At 36.5% G+C, this 23,202-nt stretch overlaps 1 protein-coding gene across 2 annotated transcripts in view; it reads left to right on the plus strand.

The window, feature by feature from the left end:
• The first annotated feature begins 1,040 nt into the window (after positions 1-1,040).
• Positions 1,041-23,202, plus strand: part of sfmbt2 (Scm like with four mbt domains 2) — a 69,195-nt gene continuing 47,033 nt past the window's right edge. For both annotated transcript variants that reach the window (XM_036577263.1, XM_036577264.1), the window contains exons 1-4: positions 1,041-1,115; positions 14,842-14,984; positions 18,943-19,037; positions 21,446-21,686. In XM_036577263.1, coding sequence (XP_036433156.1) covers positions 14,927-14,984; positions 18,943-19,037; positions 21,446-21,686 — 394 coding nt within the window. In that variant the 5' untranslated portion in view covers positions 1,041-1,115; positions 14,842-14,926. The remainder of the gene's footprint in view (positions 1,116-14,841; positions 14,985-18,942; positions 19,038-21,445; positions 21,687-23,202) is intronic.

A 23,202-nucleotide genomic window follows, 5' to 3' on the forward strand; every position in this document is an offset into this window, starting at 1 on the left:
AGATAGATAGATAGATACAAACTGACAGACAGACAGACAGATGGATAGATAGATAGACAGATAGATAAACAGACACATATAAAAGATAAATCAGCTAAAAGAAAAAGCCAGACAGACAGACTAAACTGCCACTGGTACCCCTCTTGTCGCTGAGGTGGTACCCTTAATGGTACGCCTTTAATACCTTTAGTTAGGGAATGTAATCGTACCATGATCTGTTGCAGTTATATATTCAAAGTTGTACGGACTTTATGTGCCCCGCCTCGTCTCCAGGCTTTTTATTTTATTGTTCTGTTTTAAAATATTAGGTTATGAAAAGGTACAAATATGTACTTTTCACCTGGGTAAAACCTATTTAAGATACACACTTGGACCTTATTGTTGTACCTCTTATGGTACATTTACGTTGTTTGTACCTTAATGAACAAAAAATGTACCTGCACAGAACCTTTCATTCTAACCATGTACATAGACAGACTGACAGATCGATAGATAGATAGATAGATAGATAGATAGATAGATAGATAGATAGATAGATAGATAGATAGATAGATTTGAAAAATATTCTACAGAGATAAAGATACACACATACATAATATTTAAAATCATCAACAAGAATAAGAAAATACTACTACTAAGGCCTATTTAAATGAATTGTTAGAATGCAAACAAAGTAGCAACGTGATTCAATATTAAAGCCTCTTTTAAGAAAGACAGACAGATAATAATAATAATAATAATAATAATAATAATAATAATAACAATAATAATAATAATAATAATGTGTTTAGTGCCTCAGTGACAGTGTAATGATGAGAAATAAAAAGCTCCAGGTTGTTGTTTACACACAGCAGGAAAAGACGAGTTTCCCGCATGATGGGAGGAGGAGGAGGAGGAGGGAGAGGAGGAGGAGCGAGAGGAGGAGGCTGCTCCTCTCTCTCTCTTTCTTATTGGCTGGTCCAGCCTCTCTCTCTTTCTCTCGCTCGCTCTCTCTTTCTCTTTTTTTCTACGAGTGCTGTTAAAGCGCAGCGGCGCGACACATGCGCACGCGCGGGATGCCATATTGGACGGAGGAGCTGCGCGAGCGGCCCGGAGGGAGCGGGAGACCCGGGCAGGTACACATGCACACACACACACACACATATACACACACACATTTACTGTACACACACACGCCATGCACAACCACTCTGTACACAAACACACAATACACGCGCGCGCTGTGGACAAACACACCTTAAACACACACTACACACCCTCCTCTGACTGTGTGTGGGTTCATTATCATTACTATTATTATTATTGTTATTATTTTTATTATTATTATTGTTGTTGTTGTTGTTGTTGTTGTTGTTGTTGTTGCCTGGTTGTGTGGGGTGTCAGAGCTGCTGGGCGCGAGCGCAGTGCCGCTCTCAGCTCAGTGCAGCTGCACTTTGACTGGAGTTTGTTTATCGCTCATCAATGAGAAAAACCGTCAGAATGTCGATTCGTGCTGAGAGGCGATGTGAAACCTCCCTCAACAACAACAGCAACAACAGCAGCAGCATTAGCCAAATGTTTCTCCTATTTGTTTAAACTGAGCGATATTCTCACCTCTCGTTTATTTATTTATTTTTTCCCGAAATGCTCCGCTCGACTCGTTTCACTTTCACACCGCAGCAAAGTAGCCAAAACAACTCATATAACAACACACAAAACCTGCCTCTGTGTGTGTGTGTATGTGTGTGTATGTCCGGTCGGTGTCCTCTACTTCTGATGAACACACACAACACACACACACACAAACACACACACACACACACACACACACACACACTGTGTTTCCTGTTTCGTTTTGAATTGTGATCATTGAATCATCAAGCTGAATCACATTTATTTACTTATTTAATGGCTTGTTTACTGGCTTATGCGTTAACTTTTTACTGACCTGTTTACTTGTTTATTTGCTGATTTGTTTACTCTTTACTGGCCCTTTATTGGTGTATTTACTTAGCCTATGTGCTGACTTGTTTACTGACTTGTTAACTTGTTGATTTGTTTACTTTTTTTACTTGGCCTTTATTCAGACTTATTTACTAATTATTTATTTACTGACTTGTTTGCTGGCATATTTGCTAGTGTATTTACTGAATTGACTTCTTTAATAATTGCCTGTCTTGTTATTCGATGTATTTACTAACACATTCACATATTCACTTTGTAACTTATTCACTGGCTTATATACTGACTTACTTTCAGACATACTGAAATGTTCACTGCTTTATTTACTCACTTGTTTACTTTCTTGTTTACTTTCTTGTTTGTTTATTTCGTTATTTATTGATATATTTACTTTATTTACTGGCCGTTGATGTATGAAACATGTATTGACTAACTTGTGGGCTTATTTATTGACAGATTTTGTAACACACCAACTGACTGATTTACTTATGTACTGACTTATTTACTCATTTACCAAGAATATCTATTATATATATATATATATATATACTTATGTATTTATCTGGCTTATTAAATGATATAATCATTATTTATTGACTTTTTTAATGAGTTATTTACCTATTTATTGTTGTTTATGCTGGCTTATTTATTTATTTATTTACTAACATATTTACTTAGTTACACAGTAACTTAAACTGACTTAAACTGACTTGCTTACTGATTTATTTGCTGACATACTTGTTGACGTATATACTTATTTATTGACTTTTGACTTATTTACTGGCATATTTCCTGAGTTATTCATCTATTTACTGATGTATTTACTGATATTTTACAAGCTTTCTGATCTACTGATTTGTTTGCTTTTTTACTGGCTTATTTATCATTTACATTATTATCTCATTTTTATTGACTGGATTGGACTTGTTTTCTGACTTATTTAAAGACTTATATGATAGACTTATTTCTTCCTTTATTCAGTTTCATATTCCAGTAGTGATTAAAAAATGTGACAGCTACTTAAGGAATGGCTTGATGTTGTTGTGTTGAATGGAGCAATGGAGTTTTTAGTTGGGTGGTCTTCCTGTCTGATGGGTTTCTGCAGATGGCTCTAATTTGCTTTAATTTGCTTTATTCTCATACAGTGTTCACTGGGCTGGATTAAATCTGCACTAAAATAACGAGAAGTGAAAATGGATCTACTGATTAGAGTGGCTGGTTTATTTCTTTAATTTCACTGATTTGAACAAAACTAGTGCACAATGCACAACAACCAACCCTCGAAAAAAATGAACCAAGGGGATGTGGTGTGACTTGCAAACTGACGATCTGTTATTATTTGCACTTTGCATACAGAATTTTATACAGAGAGTCAAAGACAGTAGCTGACTCTGCTCCTTTTCACTGAATTAACTATGTGACATCATTGAATTAGGGTTATGAGTATTTTATGGGTTAAAGGTGATATTAACAAAGAGGACGTGCACTGTGAAAACAGACGCCCGAACTGATCAGGCCTGAACTCTTTTCTGTCATCTTTGTACTGGGTTCACTGATTGATTTGACTTTAAGATAAACTGGAAAGACTATTCAGCAGTTTACCAAGAACTGCTGGAGGCAGAGGAGGAGAAAAGAAAGCTTTAATCTCTCTCTCTCTCTCTCTCTCTCTCTCTCTCTCTCCTTTTCTCTTTCTCTCTCTCTCTCTCATTTTCTCTTTCTCTTTTTCTTTCTTTCTCTCTCATGATTTCTCTCTCACTAATTCTTTCTCTTATCATCTGTCTGTATTTCTTTCTTCTGTCTTTCTTTCTTTCTTTCTTTCTTTCTCACTTCATATTTTTCTTTCTTTCATTCTTTCTTTCTTTTCTTTGTAACTTTCTCTGGCTCTTTCTTTCTTCCTCTTTCACTCTTATTCTGTTTTGCTCTTTTTTAATGTTTTTTTCTCTCTGTGTTTCTCTTTCTCTTTCTCCCCCTCTTTCACTCTGCCTTTCTCTCTTGCCCTCTTTTCTATTTTCATGTCATGTTTTTCTCATGATTTGTCTGTGTGTAAGTCCTTCTCTTATCATCTGTCTTTCTCTCTCATTCTTTCTCTGTTTCTTTATCTAACTCTGTCTCTCTCTTTTTCTCTCTCTCTTGTTCTGTTTTGCTCCCTCTCTCTTTCTCTCTCTCTCTCTCTCTCTCTCTCTCTCTCTCTCTCTCTCTCTCTCTCTCTCCTTTCTCTCTGTGTAATTCTCTTTCTCACTGTCTTTTCTCTCGTTTTAACTTTCTCATATTCTCTTTCTCTCCTTCTGTCTCTCTCTTTCTCTGTTTTCTCTTTCTCACTCTCTGTTCCTTTCTCTCTTTTTATCTCTCATGCTCTCTCTCCTCTCTCCTTTTATCTCTCTCTGTTTCTCTCTTTCTCTTCATTTGAATTTTTCTGTTCTTTTCTTTTTTACATCTCTCTCTCCCTGTTCCTTTCTCACTGTCTCTTCTTTTCTATTTTTTCTGTTTTTCTCTCTTTTTAACTCTCTCATGCTCTCATTCTCTTTCTCTTTCTCTCTCTCTCTCTTTCCCTCTCTCTCTCTCTTTCCCCTCTCTCTCTCTCTCTCTCTCTCTCTCTCTCTCTCTCTCTCTCTGTGTTGTATGTAATGTAATAAGGGGCTGTAGTAATCAGATTGAGTGTCCTTGGGGTCTAACAGATCGGATGGCTGTCTCTGTGTGAGCGAGGTTACTGAGCTTTGGGAAATTGTGTGTTGTATTGTTAATTTACATGTTACACAGGTTGTTTCAGTGCAACAAATAGCTGCTAGTCTTTCCGCCTCCTTGAAAAAGTGCTGTATTGAATGCACATATTTCCACATGAATTAAATAAATTACATCAACATAGTTTTGTCCTTCAGTTCACTTACTTTTGGAAACAACTGTGCTGATGTCATATTAGTATGGAAATTATGCGCACATGTATAAGTACAGTTAGTACATTCCTTCCAGCACACGTCTTAGACTTCAGAATATCGGTGTCATGTGCTGTAGAAAGATGTGAAGTGTGCAGAGATCAATACACAACTACAACTGTTTGTGTTTGTGTGATACATACATGCCAGAATGCTGCATTGTGCAAGTAGTTATCAGTATCAATATCAGTTATCAGAGTTGATTTCACTTAGTTGGCCTTGTCAGCATTTTAGGATCAATAGGTATTTGGAATGTTCTACTTTATGAGAAGAGCACATAAGCAGGTCTGTTACCTAATCAGTAAATGTGTAGAGCAGGGATGCCCAGTCTTGGCCCTGGAGATCTACCACCCTGCAGAGTTTAGCTCCAACCCTGATCTAATACACCTGAGTCAGGAGCACCTGAATATTACAGCCAGGTGTGTTGGAGGGTGGTAGATCTCCAGGAACAGGACTGGTCACCCCTGGATTAGAGTGTTGTAAAGGAGCCTCAAGACAGTTGTGGCTAAATGGAAGATTATGTCAATCGTTTTTGGAGATATAGACTTCTGTTATATTAGCCTCATAGCTCCAGTGTTAAAGAAGCTAAAGCTGAGTGACTGTTTTTGGGGTAAGGAGGGAAACTGGATAAAGCTGTTTTTTCAGTGAGCAATTAGTTTAATATTTTAAAGTTTTTGTCAGTTAATGTTTTAATATATTGTCACTTTTTTGACAGAAATGAGTTAGCAACTTTTGCATTATGCTGCTGTTGGAACAAAAACGCATATCTCCATTTTTGTCGTTTTTTTAGATTTTGAAATAATTTGAAAATGTCTGTCCTTGGTGTGTGAATTTTATGATGAATGGGCCAATAGAAATTACCCAAAATGACTTGAAAACAAGTCTGGTTCCATTGACTAACATTAAAAGTAAAGAAGGTTTTTTCCTTCTCTTGTAAAGTTACCATTTTGAAGGTTTTGTTCCGACAGCAGCGATTAGTTTTTCAATGCTATTTAGGTTTTTCATCTTTCACACTTCAACCCTTAGAAGTCAAGTTATTACTGTTGTTTGGCTATGCTGTTTAAATTTAATGACACAAATGCATAAAAAACAAGAAAAAATAATAGTTTATTACATCAGGAATTAAAGTCACATTCTATAGGCTGCAGTTCTGAGTTTTTTGGTTTGTTTTGATGTGAAAGCTATAGTAAATATGTCTTAAAACAAGAATGCATGCACAACAACTTAGAATATAGAATATTTAGAATATAAAATAATTTTTCTTCTTACAAACACAGATGGTTGACATGTTTAAAGCTTTGTTTCAATGAACTATGAGTGAGAAATAATCAGCAAAAAAAAGAGCAACATGCTTCTGTTATTGTCAGTGATAACTGTGAATTCTAAGGGTTAATAATTTTTTGGCCATTTTAACATTTTAGCACTTTTTTGGGCTGAAATTTAAAGTGAACCCATATCTGTTTTGAGTTGAGATTGTTCTGATGTGTGGGCCATGATGTGTAGGAGGTCAGTAAATGTTTGGAAAATTCTGCTTTACAAGAACATTGTGTCAGCAGACCTCATTCCTAAAGATTAAATGACAGTTTGTCTGTTAGCAGAACTGACTGTGTCTATGATAGCATCAGCTTGTATTTCCTGTGAGGAGAGAGATGTCACTACATGGGCATGGATGTGACATCAGCAAAATTTACAGCAAATATTTCCCACTTTATGCACCACACATATAGAAACACACACACTCATCTACAGACTTGCAGTCACACTTCTCAGCTACTCCACTCATGGCCCCCCGTTGTGTGATTAAAGTAGATTATTGAATGTTGGTAAGACTGGAAAAGCCAGTCATTATTCTCAAAAGAAAAGCAGCACTAAATTGTGTTCAAATAATCCTCTAATTCCCCCATAAAAACTTAACTGAATGCTGGATTAAGCAGACACAGGCTGCATTCGGAGCATCTGGCGCAATCAGGGCTAATCGATAGCAAGAGCCACACAAAGCCTCTGAAACAGTCCACATCTGAGATTAGTTCAGATAATACACCATAATCTCTCTGCAATCTGCGCCCTACTGCAGCTCTACTGGTCAGAGAACTACGCTGAATAATGATACTGGATTTTTCAGAAGCATCATGACTAGTGATGCTGGGTGATATCCTGTCTGTACCAGCATGCAGTTATGCTGGGGACACTGAGGATATGACATGTATCGATTCCTGACCAAAAATTCTCCAATGACAAAGGAACTATTGCAAAATGTAAGGTCGTCATGGCCAAAAGCACTGGGTTCTTGCATCCTTGTGCCTTTTTTTTCTTGAATATAAGAGACTGACAAAGCTCTCCTTAAGTCATCGCAAATTTTCTGCTATCACCATGGTAACGTTTACACATCTGCAGGCTGCCATGAAGAGGTGAAAGGGCATGGAAAAGCATTTTTAACATACAGACGCATTTTAAAACATGCAATTACAGCCTTAGCTTGCTTTCCTGTGTCTCTTGATGGTGAGAACTTAGCTGAGCTTTGCTAGTGTATATAGGCTATTTACTTAGCTAAGGAGTAGCAGATAGTAGTTGACTGTGGTAAAGAAAACTGTGGTAAAGTTTCAGTACTTTGAAACAGCAACATGAACAACAGCATGAATGGTTGAAAGCATGAACATCTTCAACCATTCACTCTGAACATTTCCTCTTAGTGCTATAAAAGGTGTGACTGTGGTTAACTTGCTTTTGCCCAGTGTGGTATCCTGTCAGTTGTAGTAACTAACTTTAACCACCCATATGCAAAGAAAATATATTTTCATATATTGTTGACACTAAAATCTGACACTGTTGCATATCTAGATATGTGTAGATATTTCACTATGTTGCCATATATATGCATATATCGGCATGCATTTAAATATTTAACAGAACATTTAAATATATCTAGCACATGTATTTTAAAACATCACATATATTGTACATATGTTTTAAATATGGGCAAATATATGTACATATATTTTTCAACTATACTGGCAGATAAATGCTGGGTGAGCAATCATGTGTTATGTTTAATATTCAACAGTGTTTTTTCATTCTGATTAGGGTAGTGAGTAGATAATTTTCTAATGATTTAGCCCACTCAACCTGTTTTGGCTTGGATATGGCACTTTTTAAAATGCCTGATTTTGTTCCCACACATTGTTGTAACCTGTTTAAAATATTTCATATAATATCTCCCTGCATAAACCCATTCAAACCTTTATTAAAAGCATCAGTTAGACAATGCTGGAGATCATCTTTATTTATTCCTCAACATAACATTAACATGTAATGCTCTGCCAGTAAGACCTTTTCTGTCATTATCTGTGCTGAGATGGTGGAGATGCTAAATGCTTTGTGTCTTCAGACTAGAGGTGAATGTAGTGGCTGTGTGCTGCCTGATAACAGACAAATTTAAATATTAACAGATACGAAAAGGTGGCAGTCACCTGTAGCAGGGTCTGAGGCAATTGCTCCTAGGAGATTTTTTTGAGTTCAACATCCATGTCATGTACTGTTTTTTAGGTATATTGGTGTATTTGTTAAAAATGTCAAAAGGTCAGGGTTTTACAAAAATTGGAGGACATCTCTATCTGAGACCATGAGAGACATCTAATATAAAGAGAAGCCATTCTAAAAACACCCCACAATGATGCATAGTGCTCGGACCCCAAAGATTGCCACTCACATTGTAATTTGTAGACGGTCGATTTGCTCTCATAGCGGTTAAGCCAATCTATGTCAGTTACAGACGAAAACTACATGAACGCTGATTGTCTTTGTTGCTAACATTAATAATAATTAGAGTTGGCTGAATAATGACTGTACTGCTGCTGTGCTATGTGAAGGGGAAAAAGGGATTCTCTCACAGAATTCTCTTAAAACCTCTTCAGATCTACACAATTATGTGAATGGCATATCGAGGATTCAAAACAGGGAATTTTGGTCACAACTTTGCATGCATCAGTCAATATGGCACTCATACTTTGTAGTTAGTTATTTTGTAGTTAGAAACAATCCTATTAATTAATAAATATTGTATGTTGAGTGCGCACAAAGTCTTAGCTAGGAAATGATGTTACTTAACATCAACTGATGGAGATGAAGCGTAAAATGTTTAGAATAAGCAACATAGATGCTGAAGTACTGAACATGTTATCCTTAAAATACATGTAGTCATACACTTACCTTCCCTGCAGAACAGTGCTGTTTAAATTACATGGATTGCTTCTTACTTTTTTGTTGCACTTTTTTTTTTTTACTTTTTAAAAGTGACAAAATTACACTCATGTGTTCCAGGATTGGTGATGATTTTCAGTAGTATTTTCAACTTTTAAAAGCGCATATTCTTGAAAATGCTCTTAAGGGTGAGACAGATTGAAAAACATTATTTATACACTGTTGTGTGGATGGAGGAAGCTGGACATTTCACACTGATATCTGTCGTCCTGTGACTGGCCTCTGACGGTCACATGTTCATAGCTCCAGAACTTCCAAAATGAGAAGAAATTATCCAAAATGTTGTTGTCTGTGTCTGTTTTGGTCACCTTTCTAGAATTCAACATAACTGTGTACAATATATACACCGCATTCTCTGTTGTACACTCTAAAAAAATAAGGGACGCAATGCCACAGAGGAGCCTTTCAGTGAACATTTCTCTAGAGAACCATTAATCCAAATGTAATATGTGAGTGTGAAGAACCTTTTTAAAGCTTAAGGAACCTCCACATTAAATAAAGTTCTAGGAAGAACCCTTAAGTTGGTATAGAACCATTACATTATGTGACCTTTGAAAGGTTCTTCAGGCTCACGTGTCTGGTTTATACACATAGTTTTTTTAGGGACCCAAAAGTGTTTTTTCTAGAGTGTCGCTCATAGAACTTTTGTGGAACCTTTGTTTTTAAGATTGTCTGGCAGACTTCTGTGTGCTCAGTGCTGTTACCAGCAAAGTTTTAGCTTATCTTAGCCACCCTTGTTCGCGTCCACCGCAACAAACTGCTTGGTGGAAACTGGCAGAAGTAGCACGCGCATGCTCAGTGTAGCTGCACACCTGTCATCTACCGTGTGAACAAACAACGTGGGTGGAAAACTTTGACATGAAAACAGCGTTTTCAAACACGTCTGTTCTAGTGTGGACAAGGCTTTAGATAACTGTAATGTCTGTCACTTGCAGGGTGCTTTGGATCGTTTTGAAAGAACAGTTTGAAAGAACTAAATGAGTAGTAAGTTCCCTTTCTGGAAATGCGCTTTCTATCTAGTTAATGTTTGCAACACTTTGCAAGGTGCTGTTTGGTGTCATTTTAAGAGAAGAAAACAAAACTGTCCAGTGAAAAGGTCAGGTCAGTGAGACATTGTTTTGGCATCGAGCAGTAGTACTCGAGAAGCATGGGCTTATTATTAATACTTCATTAAAGTAAACTAATTAACTTTATTAATTACTAAGACCATAATACTGTGATATATTTGGATCAATACCACACTGATCCTGACTCTATGAGAGAGAATTTAAGTTATAAACTCTCAACCAATAACTTGTTATCAGTCCAATAACCTGTTATCGCTGTAATTGCTTTACTTTCCTGGAGGTGGGGGGGGGGCTCTTTATTTCCAGTATAAACATTAAATCCTGGGCTTTAATTTATTCCAGACTTTGAAGTCACAGTGAAAGCAAGTGAATCACTTTATAGCCCAACCATAGACATGCGTTGACATTTCTCTAGCCCTTATGTTTTAACCTACCAAGGTCAAGTAGATATTACTGTGTCCTTTAAACACTACTGAAAAAAGTGATGCATTGGACTGACTAAGTAAACTGAAGAAAATAGATAACATCAACAAAGCTTTGTCTTTCAGTTTACTTAAATTTGGCAGTAACCATACAATAGTTATATACATTATTCATGTGGAAATCAAGTCATTTTAATGCCTAACTGTAGCACACCATGTGCTGCCCTGAGAGGAAGAGGATGCTGGAGTTGGTCATTTTCCTTTTTATTTTCACACAGAACAGAAAACAAAAACCACAAAACCAAATGCCAGGACACTTTTCAGTGACTTCTAGATAGACTTTCCAGTCCTTTTCTCACACATGAGCTTTTCAGCTTGTCAGTCTTTTTTGCTGCTACAGCTACACCTGAGCCGAGACTGAAAGAGAGAGCTTGCTGCTCCGCCTCCCTGCCACTGCCTCCCACAAAGGCCCAGCTGGAACTTTTAGAAAGGGTTGGCTAAGTAAGACCGAGAGATATTATTGGGGGCACACTGCTAAGAACAAAAAGTGTTAGCGACTGTACATGACTAAATCTGTCCATCATTTCGACATCAATCAAAAATTACATCAATACAACTATGGCCAAATGTAAACTGAAAGACAAATCTTGTTGATGTAACATGAGTTATTTATGTATTTTCATTAGGTAAATTAAATGCATCATGTTTTTCAGTGCACAACATTAACTTAAGAAAAGCATTTCTTATAAGCAGGCCCTAGAAGTTATTCATTTAGGCTGCATTCACCACAGATTTTTAGATACATGAGTCTATGGTATTCTCAAATCACTCGGGTGGCACCCCTCAAGGGTACGTCTTCAGTACCTTTAGTTAGGGAATGTAATTGTGCTATATTCTGTTAGAGTTATTTTTTTCAGTCGCATTGACTCCATATACCCTGTTCTGACTCAGTCTTTTTTTTTACTTTTCTACTTAAAATTGTGCACATTTTCATTGGGAAAGTGAATGTACTAAAAACTCTTTTAAAGTACATAGTTGGACCTTCATACCAGGTACATTTGGGTGTACATTTACATTATTTGTACCTGAACAGTACCCCTTTTTCTGACAGTGTATGATCGGAAGGCTTGTATCCCCAAAAAGTCTTGTATCCCCAAAAAGTTAACTTTACAGGAGAAGGAAAATACCTTATTAACTTTCACTGGGAGTTAATGGAACAGGATTTTCTTCCTACTACTTTTTTATTGGTCTATTCATCAGATTGTAACAAAACATAAAAAGCAACTGGCATTTTCGAATTATGTCAAGAAATGAAAAACAGCAAAAATGGAGAGACAAGGGTTTGTCCCAACAGCAATGATTTGGTTCGTTAGGGAACCAAAAGTGAACCTTTTTAAAAGAACCTTTTAAAAATGATTCTATGTAGCACCAAAAATGCTTCTGCTATTGTCACAAGTCATAGAAACTTTTAGCTTAGTACTACATCTCACCCTTTTTCCCAAGAGTGTATTTCAGACTGAGAAAACATAACTCTGTTTGAGAATTTTCCTTTTATCACTGAAATGTAACACTGAAGCCTGCCATTGGAAATGATCTTTAGTGGTTTAGATGTTTTCTTATGATCAGGCCAGAACACTGTTGTACCCATTGTGTAACAGGCACTTTTCTCTGTCCCCTGATAGATTGTTTTGGAGTATTGTTTAGGAAAAGATTCATTTTATTGACGTTATCATCTGCTATGAATCTCCCATGAGGCAATGCAGCTTCCAAATAGTGCTTACGCTTTTTCTAATGAAGAGTGGCACACAATTCTTCGAGGAATTATTTTTCTGTGGAACTGGTGGCCAGTCATGCATGTAAAACCTACACACACACACACACACAAACCAACACTCTCTTTCTTTCTCACACTCACAAACAAACATAGAACCTATTCACAGTATAATAGAAGCTGCTTGGAGCTTTCACTGTTTATTCCCATTTGTAAGACTTGGGCAAAAGCACTACTACACATTAATAAAAGCCAAACAAGCTAATCGCTGATTTAACTCTGCTGATTTAAAACGTAAAAAAAGTAAACCTGAATTCGTTCACACATTTTAAAGCCACTAAATGATTAGGGCTGAGGTTGTGTAGTGTTGAATTAAGTTAGTTCCTAAATGGTTCTTCTGGAGGTTTTAAGACTTTTAGAGTTTCTTCACACTAACACATCTCATTTATAAACATGGTTCTTTAAAGAATCATCCATTGAATAGCAAAGTGTCGTACGTGTATAACATCACTCTGAAGAACCCCTTCTGGCACCTTGATTTTTACTTATAATGTATTTGAACACGGAAAAGATTCATTAAAACCTGTATTTCTACAATTTCCCATGTATCTTTTCTCAGTCCAGATGGCTGTTTGACAGTAGTTTTTAGAGCAAAATAGCTGCCATAGTTAAAACTGCATGTTTCAGTTTTATATTTTGTAAGAGTTATTTCTCACTGGTAGCAGAAGAAACTCTGCTGAACGTTCAGTTTCTAAACTTTCAGACTGTACCATCTCTGTGTTTGTAAGTAGAAGTGGAGATATTATATTGTGATCTGAATTTGATAAAGTTGTTATTTTGTTTTATGGAAAGATAAGTCATACTTTACATTTTTGCCATATTTTGTCATATGTCGATCTGAAAACAAATAAAAAAAGTCAGATGTGCAGATTTAATGTGCAGTTGATCCTGAAATATATAATTACATATATAATACATAATTATTTGAATGGTACAGCAAAATGAAAGCAATTGCTTAATGCAGAGTGTTAAAGAGTTTTTAAAAAAATGAGATTTGAGCTAAGAAAGTGAATCAAATGGTCGAATTACAAATATGGTTCACTTTTGGTTTACTAAAGAACCTTTCAATTATGGTTCTTGGCATTGGTTCTCAAACCCCAGAGACTCAGAGACTTCCAGACGGTCCACATTTATACTCCAATGCCCAAAAATGTGGACAATCTGGGGGTACCTGAGGAGGTTCTTTACCTAGTATTTATTTATTTATTTATTTATTTATTTATTTACTATTATTTTTAAGAGTGTATATTTATTTAAACTGTTTTTGGCCTCTAAAAATGTAATTGTGAGAGGCTTTAATTAATGTGTTGGATTTGGTAGCATGGCAGCTGGATATAAATCAAGCGTTTCTTGATGTAAACGGTAGTTCTTAACTAATGAAGGCTTTGAAGTTTCTGTGGAATGCACGGTGAGTGCCAAACAGTCCCTAGGTGCTGATGAGCATTGTGTGGGGTTTCTGAGGAATTACAGGAACTGACATGCTTTGATGAATGATCAAGTGTTATTAAACTTGCAATGCAGTGCAATTACATATGAAGTGACAGTAACAGTTACAGTAAAACAGTGTAAGACTTGAAATCTTTATTGAACATTAACCAGAATGAGCCATTGACTTCTGACTTAATACCAACACTAAAGGACTGTAGCTTGATGTGAAATCTCTTCATCTGTCTATGGTGGCAGAAATATTGAATTGAACTGAAATGAAGGGGATTGAATTGAAGTGAATTGAACTGAATTGGATTGAATGGAAGGCTGGTTATTGTCATAACAAAATTGTTTTGTATCTTCTCATAATGCATAACATCAGTCAGTTCAATATAAGGATTATGAACACTCTTTGTCTGGTTCTGTGGTGCCTTTGCATCGGTGTGAATGCTCAGGCTTGTTTTCTAGGAGATTCCTTCATTTGTTGCATTTACCTCACTGTTCTGTCATTTTGACCTCTCAAATGAGTTCATTCCAGTCAAGCTGAACTTGTTAACCCTACAGAGAAGGTTAAATTCACCTGCTTAACTAGAGTAAACACAGTAGAGAATCTGTGCCTGAAATTTAAAATGTGGCTCATGCAGTCAAGATGAACCTGCCATGAATGTCATCTGATGTGGTAATGTTGGAAGATGGGAATTAACTAGCAAATGCTGGTGTTTTTTTACACTCATACATCTCATTGAAAGATTCTCCTGGAAACCAAAAGTGTTTTTCTGTGGCACTGATCCAAAGAACCTGTTTTGGCACCTTTTGTTTTTAAGAATGTACAGTCAGTGCTGTAACTTCCTTTACAATAAAAACAGATGCATCAATGTAGTTTGAAGAATGGAAGCTGTGGCAATATTTGATAGATTTTTTCGCTGTTAATATAATTTGACTTTTGATGTGTTCCCAACCTGCAGGCCCCAAACTTGCTGTGAGAGGACACAGCTGGAAACAGTTGTCGAGACTACAGATTACCAAGAGAATAGCTTTCACAAGATAGAGATGATGACATCGGCAGGTGGGAAGATTCAGAGCCCGTCCAATGGCACGGCCCACTCAGGTGAGACTGACTGACGTGTACATACTTATTGTGCTTCTGATACCTGCTTTTAATATCATCATATAATTTAAGACTTAAATATCCTCACTGTTATGTTGAAACCATGAAATTACATTTTGAATTGGATTTCTTTAGAAAAGTCGTGAATGGAACCACAATGTCTACAACACAAATATGGCCATTTTATTTACAATCCAGTGAACCTACATGTGTCTTCTGAGTTTTATATGTAATATTGAATATGGTAACATAGTGGTAAGTCCAAAAAAAAAAAAAGTTTTCTTTGGGTACTATTGACTATTTTGCCTTACCACACCCTGAATGAATCCCTCCACACTTTAAAAAATACATTTCACTCCAAAAAAGAGATGGGTACGCTCACTTTTTTCAGTGAGCCAAATTAATTGGCTGAGCTCACTAATAGGAGTCAGCTCATTTGGCTCCCAAATGGCTCCTTATTCGGTATCACAGACAGTTTTTAGTTCCCAAATTAACCAAGTTAGTGAAAATATGTATGTTGGATATATGCATATAATTTTCAATAAAACCTTATTCTACCTTCTAAATTACAACTTAAAGCAGTATGATGTAGGATTTGTTGTTAAGACTGAAAGAACTAGCATTACTGAGTCAGAATAAAAGTCGCCTAAGATAGTCATTTAAAAGTCAGAGTTGTCTGGTGGGATTTTGAGTTTTTCAGGCCATGTCATACATTTTCATGTATTAACATGACACACACAGGGTCAAAAAGAAGGTTTAGGTTTCAAATGCAAAATCAACATTATACTGAGGACGATATGAAGACAGTAGTAAGAGAATTTTCTTACATCCTCAGAAGACACGCCCATCAACCAGTCCTCAAACTAACAAGGCACTCTTAGAAACAAGATTAAGTATTACATAAATAACTGCCATGAACAAAACCAGAGACGAACTAACACACAAAAAGCAGGTTTGTGGATAACGAGGGGTCGGAGCCAGAATATTCCAAGGAGATCCAAGTTGGATGATTTGCAGTAACAGCATCATAAGATCTACCCATTTGTTTTGTCTTCATTCACCATAAAAAAAGACAATAATAACAGTGCAAGTCGACATGTTGCTGAAGAACACAATACTACTCCACAGCCTTATTTCAAAACTATCATAAACCAATATCTCAGGCATCAGGCTGCGTATTCAAAACCATTTCATGTAATAGCTTTCTATAATATAGCTTTTAGCGGCAATAAACACTTCAGAGGTGCGGTTCCTATCACCACTGCTGTGAATATTTCTGTTGCAGTAAGTTTCACAAGAATGCTTTTCACATCAAACCACTCTGAATGACTTTGTTTACATGTTAACAATTTAATTATACAGACATTTTTCACCTCTTAAATAAAATATGAAAGTGACAATTGGTCTCCATACCTCATGTTCAAAAAGAATTGCAAACATATTGTATGGGGAAAAAAGTGGGAAATTCATTTTATGTCATTTCTCACACTGCTGAGTGAAATGACATTGTCAGCTTAATGCTTGCAGTTGCCGGATATGTCACATGTGTTATGACTCACCCTGCCTATACTGCAGGATGACTCAAACTGTATTAAAGAATGAGTCATTTCATCAAAATATACATCAGTATGTGCCACGTCAATCTGTGCAAATGTATTGTTCTATGTACCGTTATTAGGTAATGAATGACCTTGTCGTCATCATCTCGTCAGAGTTATTTAGCTCAACAGTGGTTTGTTTGTGATGAGTTTAAGTAAAGGCGTGTGTAAAGATTTGACTGCAGCTGTTTTGGGTGTGTGTTAATGGCATGGTATGAGTCAGCATGCCCTCTGTGGTGATGATGTCATGACTGTTGTAATGATGTAATGAGATTAGTCCTAAAGGAGAGATTAAGACTGTAAGATAGAGATAGACACATAGGCAGAGAGAGTGTAATTTGTTCATTCATTTGCACTCATACTGGAACACAAGTGAATGCAGCAGTGGAGTAGTGTGATAAAAACACTAATGCTGTGATCAGTAAGTGAGAAAACAGTACTAACATTAACTGTCAACACCTTAAATGTGTTAGAAGCATCACTGAGTACAACATTTGCCACATTTATTGATCTACCTTGAGCATCATGTGTTGTAAAAAAGGGTTGATTTTTACTATTACAAAAATGAATGAAGAAAAGACACCTGGAAAGGTTTTGTTAGCAGAAAGTAGTTATATTCTAATCCTTTATATTTAGCTTCAACACTGCATCATGTTCGTTAAAGTGTCTTCCTTTGTATAAAGAGAGAGTTTTAGACAGCACTTAAAATTGTTTAATATAATACAATATATAACATTAAAATAAATACAAATAAAAAAATATATAAAGTAAAGCATAATATGATGTTTTTGTCACAGTTCTACAGTTACTGCACTCTGGTCATTGCATGGATTTGTTCAATTCCACCAGCAGCACCTGATTTAATTGAATAAAGGCCTGATTAGATAAACAAGGTAGTGGATGGTCACTGAAAATACTGGATTTTCTCGAGGAAAGTAATGGTGAACAAATTCAGACATCAAATCACGGTATTATTTTATAATCTATTCTTTAAGTGTATTCACAGTAATATTAGTATATTTTTGAACAAATAAGTGCTTACCTGATAAATAGCTTTGCATTTCATTACATATCGAGTGCCTAAGAGATCCTTCATGTATTTAATTTCCAGTCAAAATGGCCATTAAGTACAAGTACTTTATTCTGGAAATATCTCTGAGGAGGTTAGATATAAGATAATTCACTTGCATACAGAAGAGGAAAGTCAAAGAAAAATGACAGGAGTTTCCCAAACCTAAGTTCAAAAAATGATCAAAGAATACTTTAAAAATGGGACTCCTGACAACTATGCAAGACCTGGAAGACCACCAACACTGTCGCCATCACGTAAACAGTGCTTAAAGCTTTCATCTTTGAGAGAGAGGAGAAAATCAAACTCCACTTTTGTTTCAGATCTGAAAAATCTACAGTTTCTGTCCATCCTTCCACTGTGAGAAGACAACTCAATGCTATGAGACTGAAAGGATGTGTAGCTGTCAAGAAGCCCTTACTGAGAAAAAGGAATGGACAACAAAAAGAAGAAAACTTGCTAATTAATCAGAGTAACTGCTGAACTTTGCATGTGGGGAAAATTATCCCTTCATGAAGAACTGAAAGCAAGACTCCCTAAAAGAATGGGAGCCGTAATAAAGGCAAAGTGAACACATTAAATCCTGAAAAAAGTCATGTTTAGTTGTTGAGGCTTCTGTGTAATTTTCTGTTAAATATACGTTTTTGCACTTAACTTGCACGTAATGGCCATTTACACTGAAAATTAAATAAATGAAGGGTGGTCTCTGACTATTGCAGCAATTTAATAAAATACTTTAGTTCATACATTGATAGGCATGTGCACAGATAGACACTAGCATATGCCCTTTTTTACACACAACACCCCCCCAACCCAGTCCTCCATTGGCATGTGTATATTCACAGACCGATATACACATATGTCCTTGTTGCACTCTGAGCATATGCCACTTAATGGACAGCCCTGAGAATTGAAATGCATGAATCTAAAAGGAAGAGAAATTTGGCGCCTATGCCTGGGGCTGTGAGTGAGTTATCAGTGCAGCCAGTTGCAGTTCCCTTGCAGAGTGATGCATGAAGTAATTTGGGTATTGCAGTCATGCACCATGGCTAGTAGTTAGCACTAAAAAAACATTGGGTTTTCAGTGGTAGTGCTGTCAGATAATGTGTAGATGTTGTGTAGACCACATGTAGATAATGTGTAGATGTAGATGAATGCTATAAAAAGTAACTTGGCTGCCTTGTTTTGAATTTATTGAAATGACTGAATTTAGATTAGATCATTGTTCTTACTAACAGAATTTTCTCTCTTTCTCTCTTTTTCTCTCTCTTTCTCTCTCTACATCTCACAGATATGGAGTATGGAGAAGCAGAAATGGACTTTAACTGGGATGAGTATTTGGAGGAGTTAGGGGCCACTGCAGCCCCCCACACTTCATTTAAACATGTAAGTCTACAAGTCAACACGCACACATACACACACACTCACAGCTACTAAGCCAAGTGTACTTGACACATGGATGGTAGTCACTTATCATTGCTGTAATAATAAATCAACAATGAGACATTTGTTCTAGTAGGATATACTGTTCTTAACTTTAACCCCTTAAATGGCCAAAATTCTATTACACACTTCAATAATCTAGGAACAGCTCAGCTAGTTTGCATTGGAGCCCCTGTAGTTTCTGAATAATAAGACTTAGTATTTAATAAGCATGGGATTTTAAATATACAGTAACTTTGCATTAACTTTTAAATACTCAGATGTAAAGGGCAGCCTTTATTTGCAAATTTGAACAAAAATGATATTGTCCATTGTTATTATGTAATATAGGGGTGTCTGATCTCATCTGCAAAGGGGAAAGGGGCATTGTGGCTGTAGGTTTTCATTCCAATCAAGCAGGAGCACCACTGACTCTACTTGTTTTTTCAACTGGTCTTAGTCAAACAACTGATTGGGTGTGCTCCTGCTTTGTTGTAATGAAAACCTGCAGCCACGCCAGCAGTTTATGGATTAGATTGGACTCCTCTTATGTAATACATTAGGATAGGTCAAAATAACTTGACAAAACATCAACTCTGGAGTGTTCCACTAACCTCTCAAAGTAAGATCTGTGAGAAAGGATGGAGTGGTTTGGAAAGTGGGGTAATCCAGGCTCTGATCAAAACACAGGACCCAGCCATGAAGAGACAAGAAGTTCTCTGACGGCTTCTGATGGACTCTTAGAGACTACAGTAGTTTAGTCTCAGATATTCTATCAGTAGATACCCAGTGAACATGTCTATGTGGACCCCATAGGAGTTTTAACTGACGTGCGTGGGTTTTACCTGAGCATAGGCTTGTAGTGGACTTTTTGACAGGTAGTATGTCAGCCAAAACTGGGTTATAGCCATGAGCCCCAGCTGTGTTACATTGTGGGCCCTAGTTGGGTTAATGTTGTGGGCCCCAGTCAAGCTGCCCATGCCTGAGTCTTGCAGGGGTCTTATTTATACAACCCTTTTCCAAAAAAGTTGGTTTGCTGTGCAAACTTGTGTAACATCTAGCTAAAATGCATCTAAGACCACAGTGGTTCGAGCATTCTGAGGTCAGTCTGCATGGAGATACACACACACACACTATTATGTGGCTCTGCTGTATGTTTGTGACCATTCTGCAAACAGCAGTTCTAGCAATATTCCAGGTAAAATGAATCATATTTATTCTTGAGCTTCCGCAAAAAAATAAATAAATACTTTTGACTGTAAAGCACAGGATTCAGAGTTACACTGAGCTCATTGATGATAGTCATGTTATGGCTTACAGAGTGGTCAAGAATTTTCCTGAGCAGTAGTAGAATAAAGGGTTAAATTCCCATGATTATTTTGAATTAATCTGAATTTTACATAAAAATGACAATAATAAGTGGTGAACCACGACTACTAAAGCCGAGCCTTCAGTTCAGGCCATAAATGCCAAAACTCTGTAAAATGCACCTATACGATATTGCAACTTTCTAATAGTGTCACTATGAGATTCTGGTAGTACATTAGTGCTAAGCTAATGGCGATTCATTTCAATATTGTTTGGTCTTTCTCGATTAAATGTGGACATTTGAAGCTTGTAAAAGACATTTCATGATGCATTTAAAGCTTGTAACAGCCATTACCATATATTTTACCTTGTAGTAGTTTTATAGTTAAAGAGTTCTGGCATAGAGCTGCCATCACTGTTTACCATTTTGTACATTTGACTGAAATACATTCTTCAAGCTACCACTTGTTCCAGAACACTTGTGACATTTTTTCTTGTGAAATTGATTTTACCCATTGTAAAAAAACATGATTGGTTGGTTCCATTTTCAGATCCTAATTATGTTAGTGGTTAATCTGACATGTTAGGCCTTCAGTTCAGTTCCTGAAGACCTAATCAATAGGAGAGCTCAGTTGGCTGTCTCCATTTAAATACCACAAAGAAAAAATCCTGACTGGGCAATTTTCTGTTGGCCGATTTAACCCTTTTGTTTCCAACCAAAACTTGAATGAAATAAGAGTGTTGTTACAATATTTGCAGAGTTCAAATATAGTATGAATGATGATTCTCTTAAATAAAATGAGCTAAAAATAATGTATGTTTTATTTCACAGAACTCATTTGGCCTTCTCTCAGGGCCTAGAAGGCCCAAAGAGTTTCCCAATGATAATACTAAAATAACTTAATATTCCAGGTTTTGTAGAAATTAACCAGTAACATTCCTGACATTACAGTTAAAATTCAGGGTTTTAGTGGGCTTTGTTGATTATACATGCTAATGCTAATGCAGTGGTCACAAAAAAAATACCTGCCAATGAAAGTAAGTCATCTGAATTGTCTTCACAGGTGGAGCTCAGTCTTCAGAGCAGCTTTCAGCCAGGAATGAAGCTGGAAGTGGCTAATAAAAACTCTCCAGACACATACTGGGTGGCGACCATCATAACCACGTGTGGTCAGTTGCTATTGTTGCGCTTCTGTGGTTATGGTGATGACCGCAAAGCTGACTTTTGGTGTGACGTCATGACTGCAGAGCTTCACCCTGTGGGCTGGTGCACGCAGAACAACAAAAGACTGCAGCCACCTGAAGGTAACATACACACCCATACACAAACAATACGAACACACCTACACACACCCACACACACACACACATAAACATACACACTGCAAACACACAAACACATCTTCTCAAAGACCTACATGAATTATTCATAATCAATTCTTCAGGACTGTGTGAGATAAATACAAAACAAATTTGTTCCAGGATATATTTACCCACTTCAAAATGCTCTCTCGCTCTCTCTCTCTCTCTCTCTCTCTCTCTCTCTCTCTCTCTCTCTCTCTCTCTGGCAGAACTCTGTGGCAGAGTTCGCTAAGTAGGAGAAAAACAGACTTTTTTATCTATTTCAAACTATGTGTTTGTCTATTTCAAACTGTGACTCATTGGGTCAAAATAATAACTTATTTTTGACTAAGTGAGTCAAAGTAATGACAAGGAAAAGTAAACAAAATGAGTTATTAATGGTATAGAAAGTCTGTGATAATTTCAATATAATGAATAATTATTTTAATTATTTAATTATTTTAAGTTCAAATATAGTATGAATGATGATTCTCTTAAATAAAATGAGCTAAAAATAATGTATGTTTTATTTCACAGAACTCATTTGGCCTTCTCTCAGGGCCTAGAAGGCCCAAAGAGTTTCCCACTGATAATACTAAAATAACTTAATATTCCAGGCTTTGTAGAAATTAACCAGTAACATTCCTGACATTACAGTTACATTACAACTTATTTTTGATTAAGTGAGTCAAAGTAATGACAAGGAAAAGTAAACAAAAATGAGTTATTAATGGTATAGAAAGTCTGTGATAATTTCAACATAATGAATAATTATTTTAATTATTTAATCATTCTTAGTTTAAAAATGCTTATTTTTCACTTTCAATTTTGAAAAACATGTTTATTTTCAGCTGGACGGAATGAGTTGAACTGTGTCACATTGTAAAATTCTGTGTAATTTCACTGGGGACACCACAGCACACAATACATTGCATACAGAAGCCACAAAGTGCAGGAATGATGAGGTGAGGAATAGTTTCAGTAAATCAGGGCCAAAGAGTTTCAACATATGCTTTTAACAGTCATTTGGAAAAGAAAACTGTCAAATTATTACAGTTTACAACAGTAGGAAAGAGCCTGAAACCTAGCCTGTTTAAAACAGCAGTTTAACCCCTTTACATTCTAGGCTTATTACAGACTAAGACTTATTGTTCAGTACAGGGACTTTATTGCAAACTGGTTGAGCTTATATAGGTTATAGAAGTGTGTGTAACAGTGGCCAGACGCTCGCAGGAGAGGCTTGGGTTAAGAACTTTAATGCTAAAGGGAAAGTCCAAAATTACAGTTGATAAACAGAAGCAGGGAGTCGAACCAAAAAAAAAACAAAACAGAGCAAAGGGATAAAGCTAGAGTCGAGGTCATAAACAGAAAACGGGTCATACACAGAGTAACACTAAGTAACAGGGGAGAAACACTCAGTATGCACAGTAATGTGATGATACTTCACAGTGAGATGTTTCAAGCAGACTACTTACATGCA

The sequence above is a fragment of the Colossoma macropomum genome, unplaced genomic scaffold (assembly GCF_904425465.1).
Source record: "Colossoma macropomum unplaced genomic scaffold, Colossoma_macropomum, whole genome shotgun sequence".
Taxonomy (NCBI): Eukaryota; Metazoa; Chordata; class Actinopteri; order Characiformes; family Serrasalmidae; genus Colossoma; species Colossoma macropomum.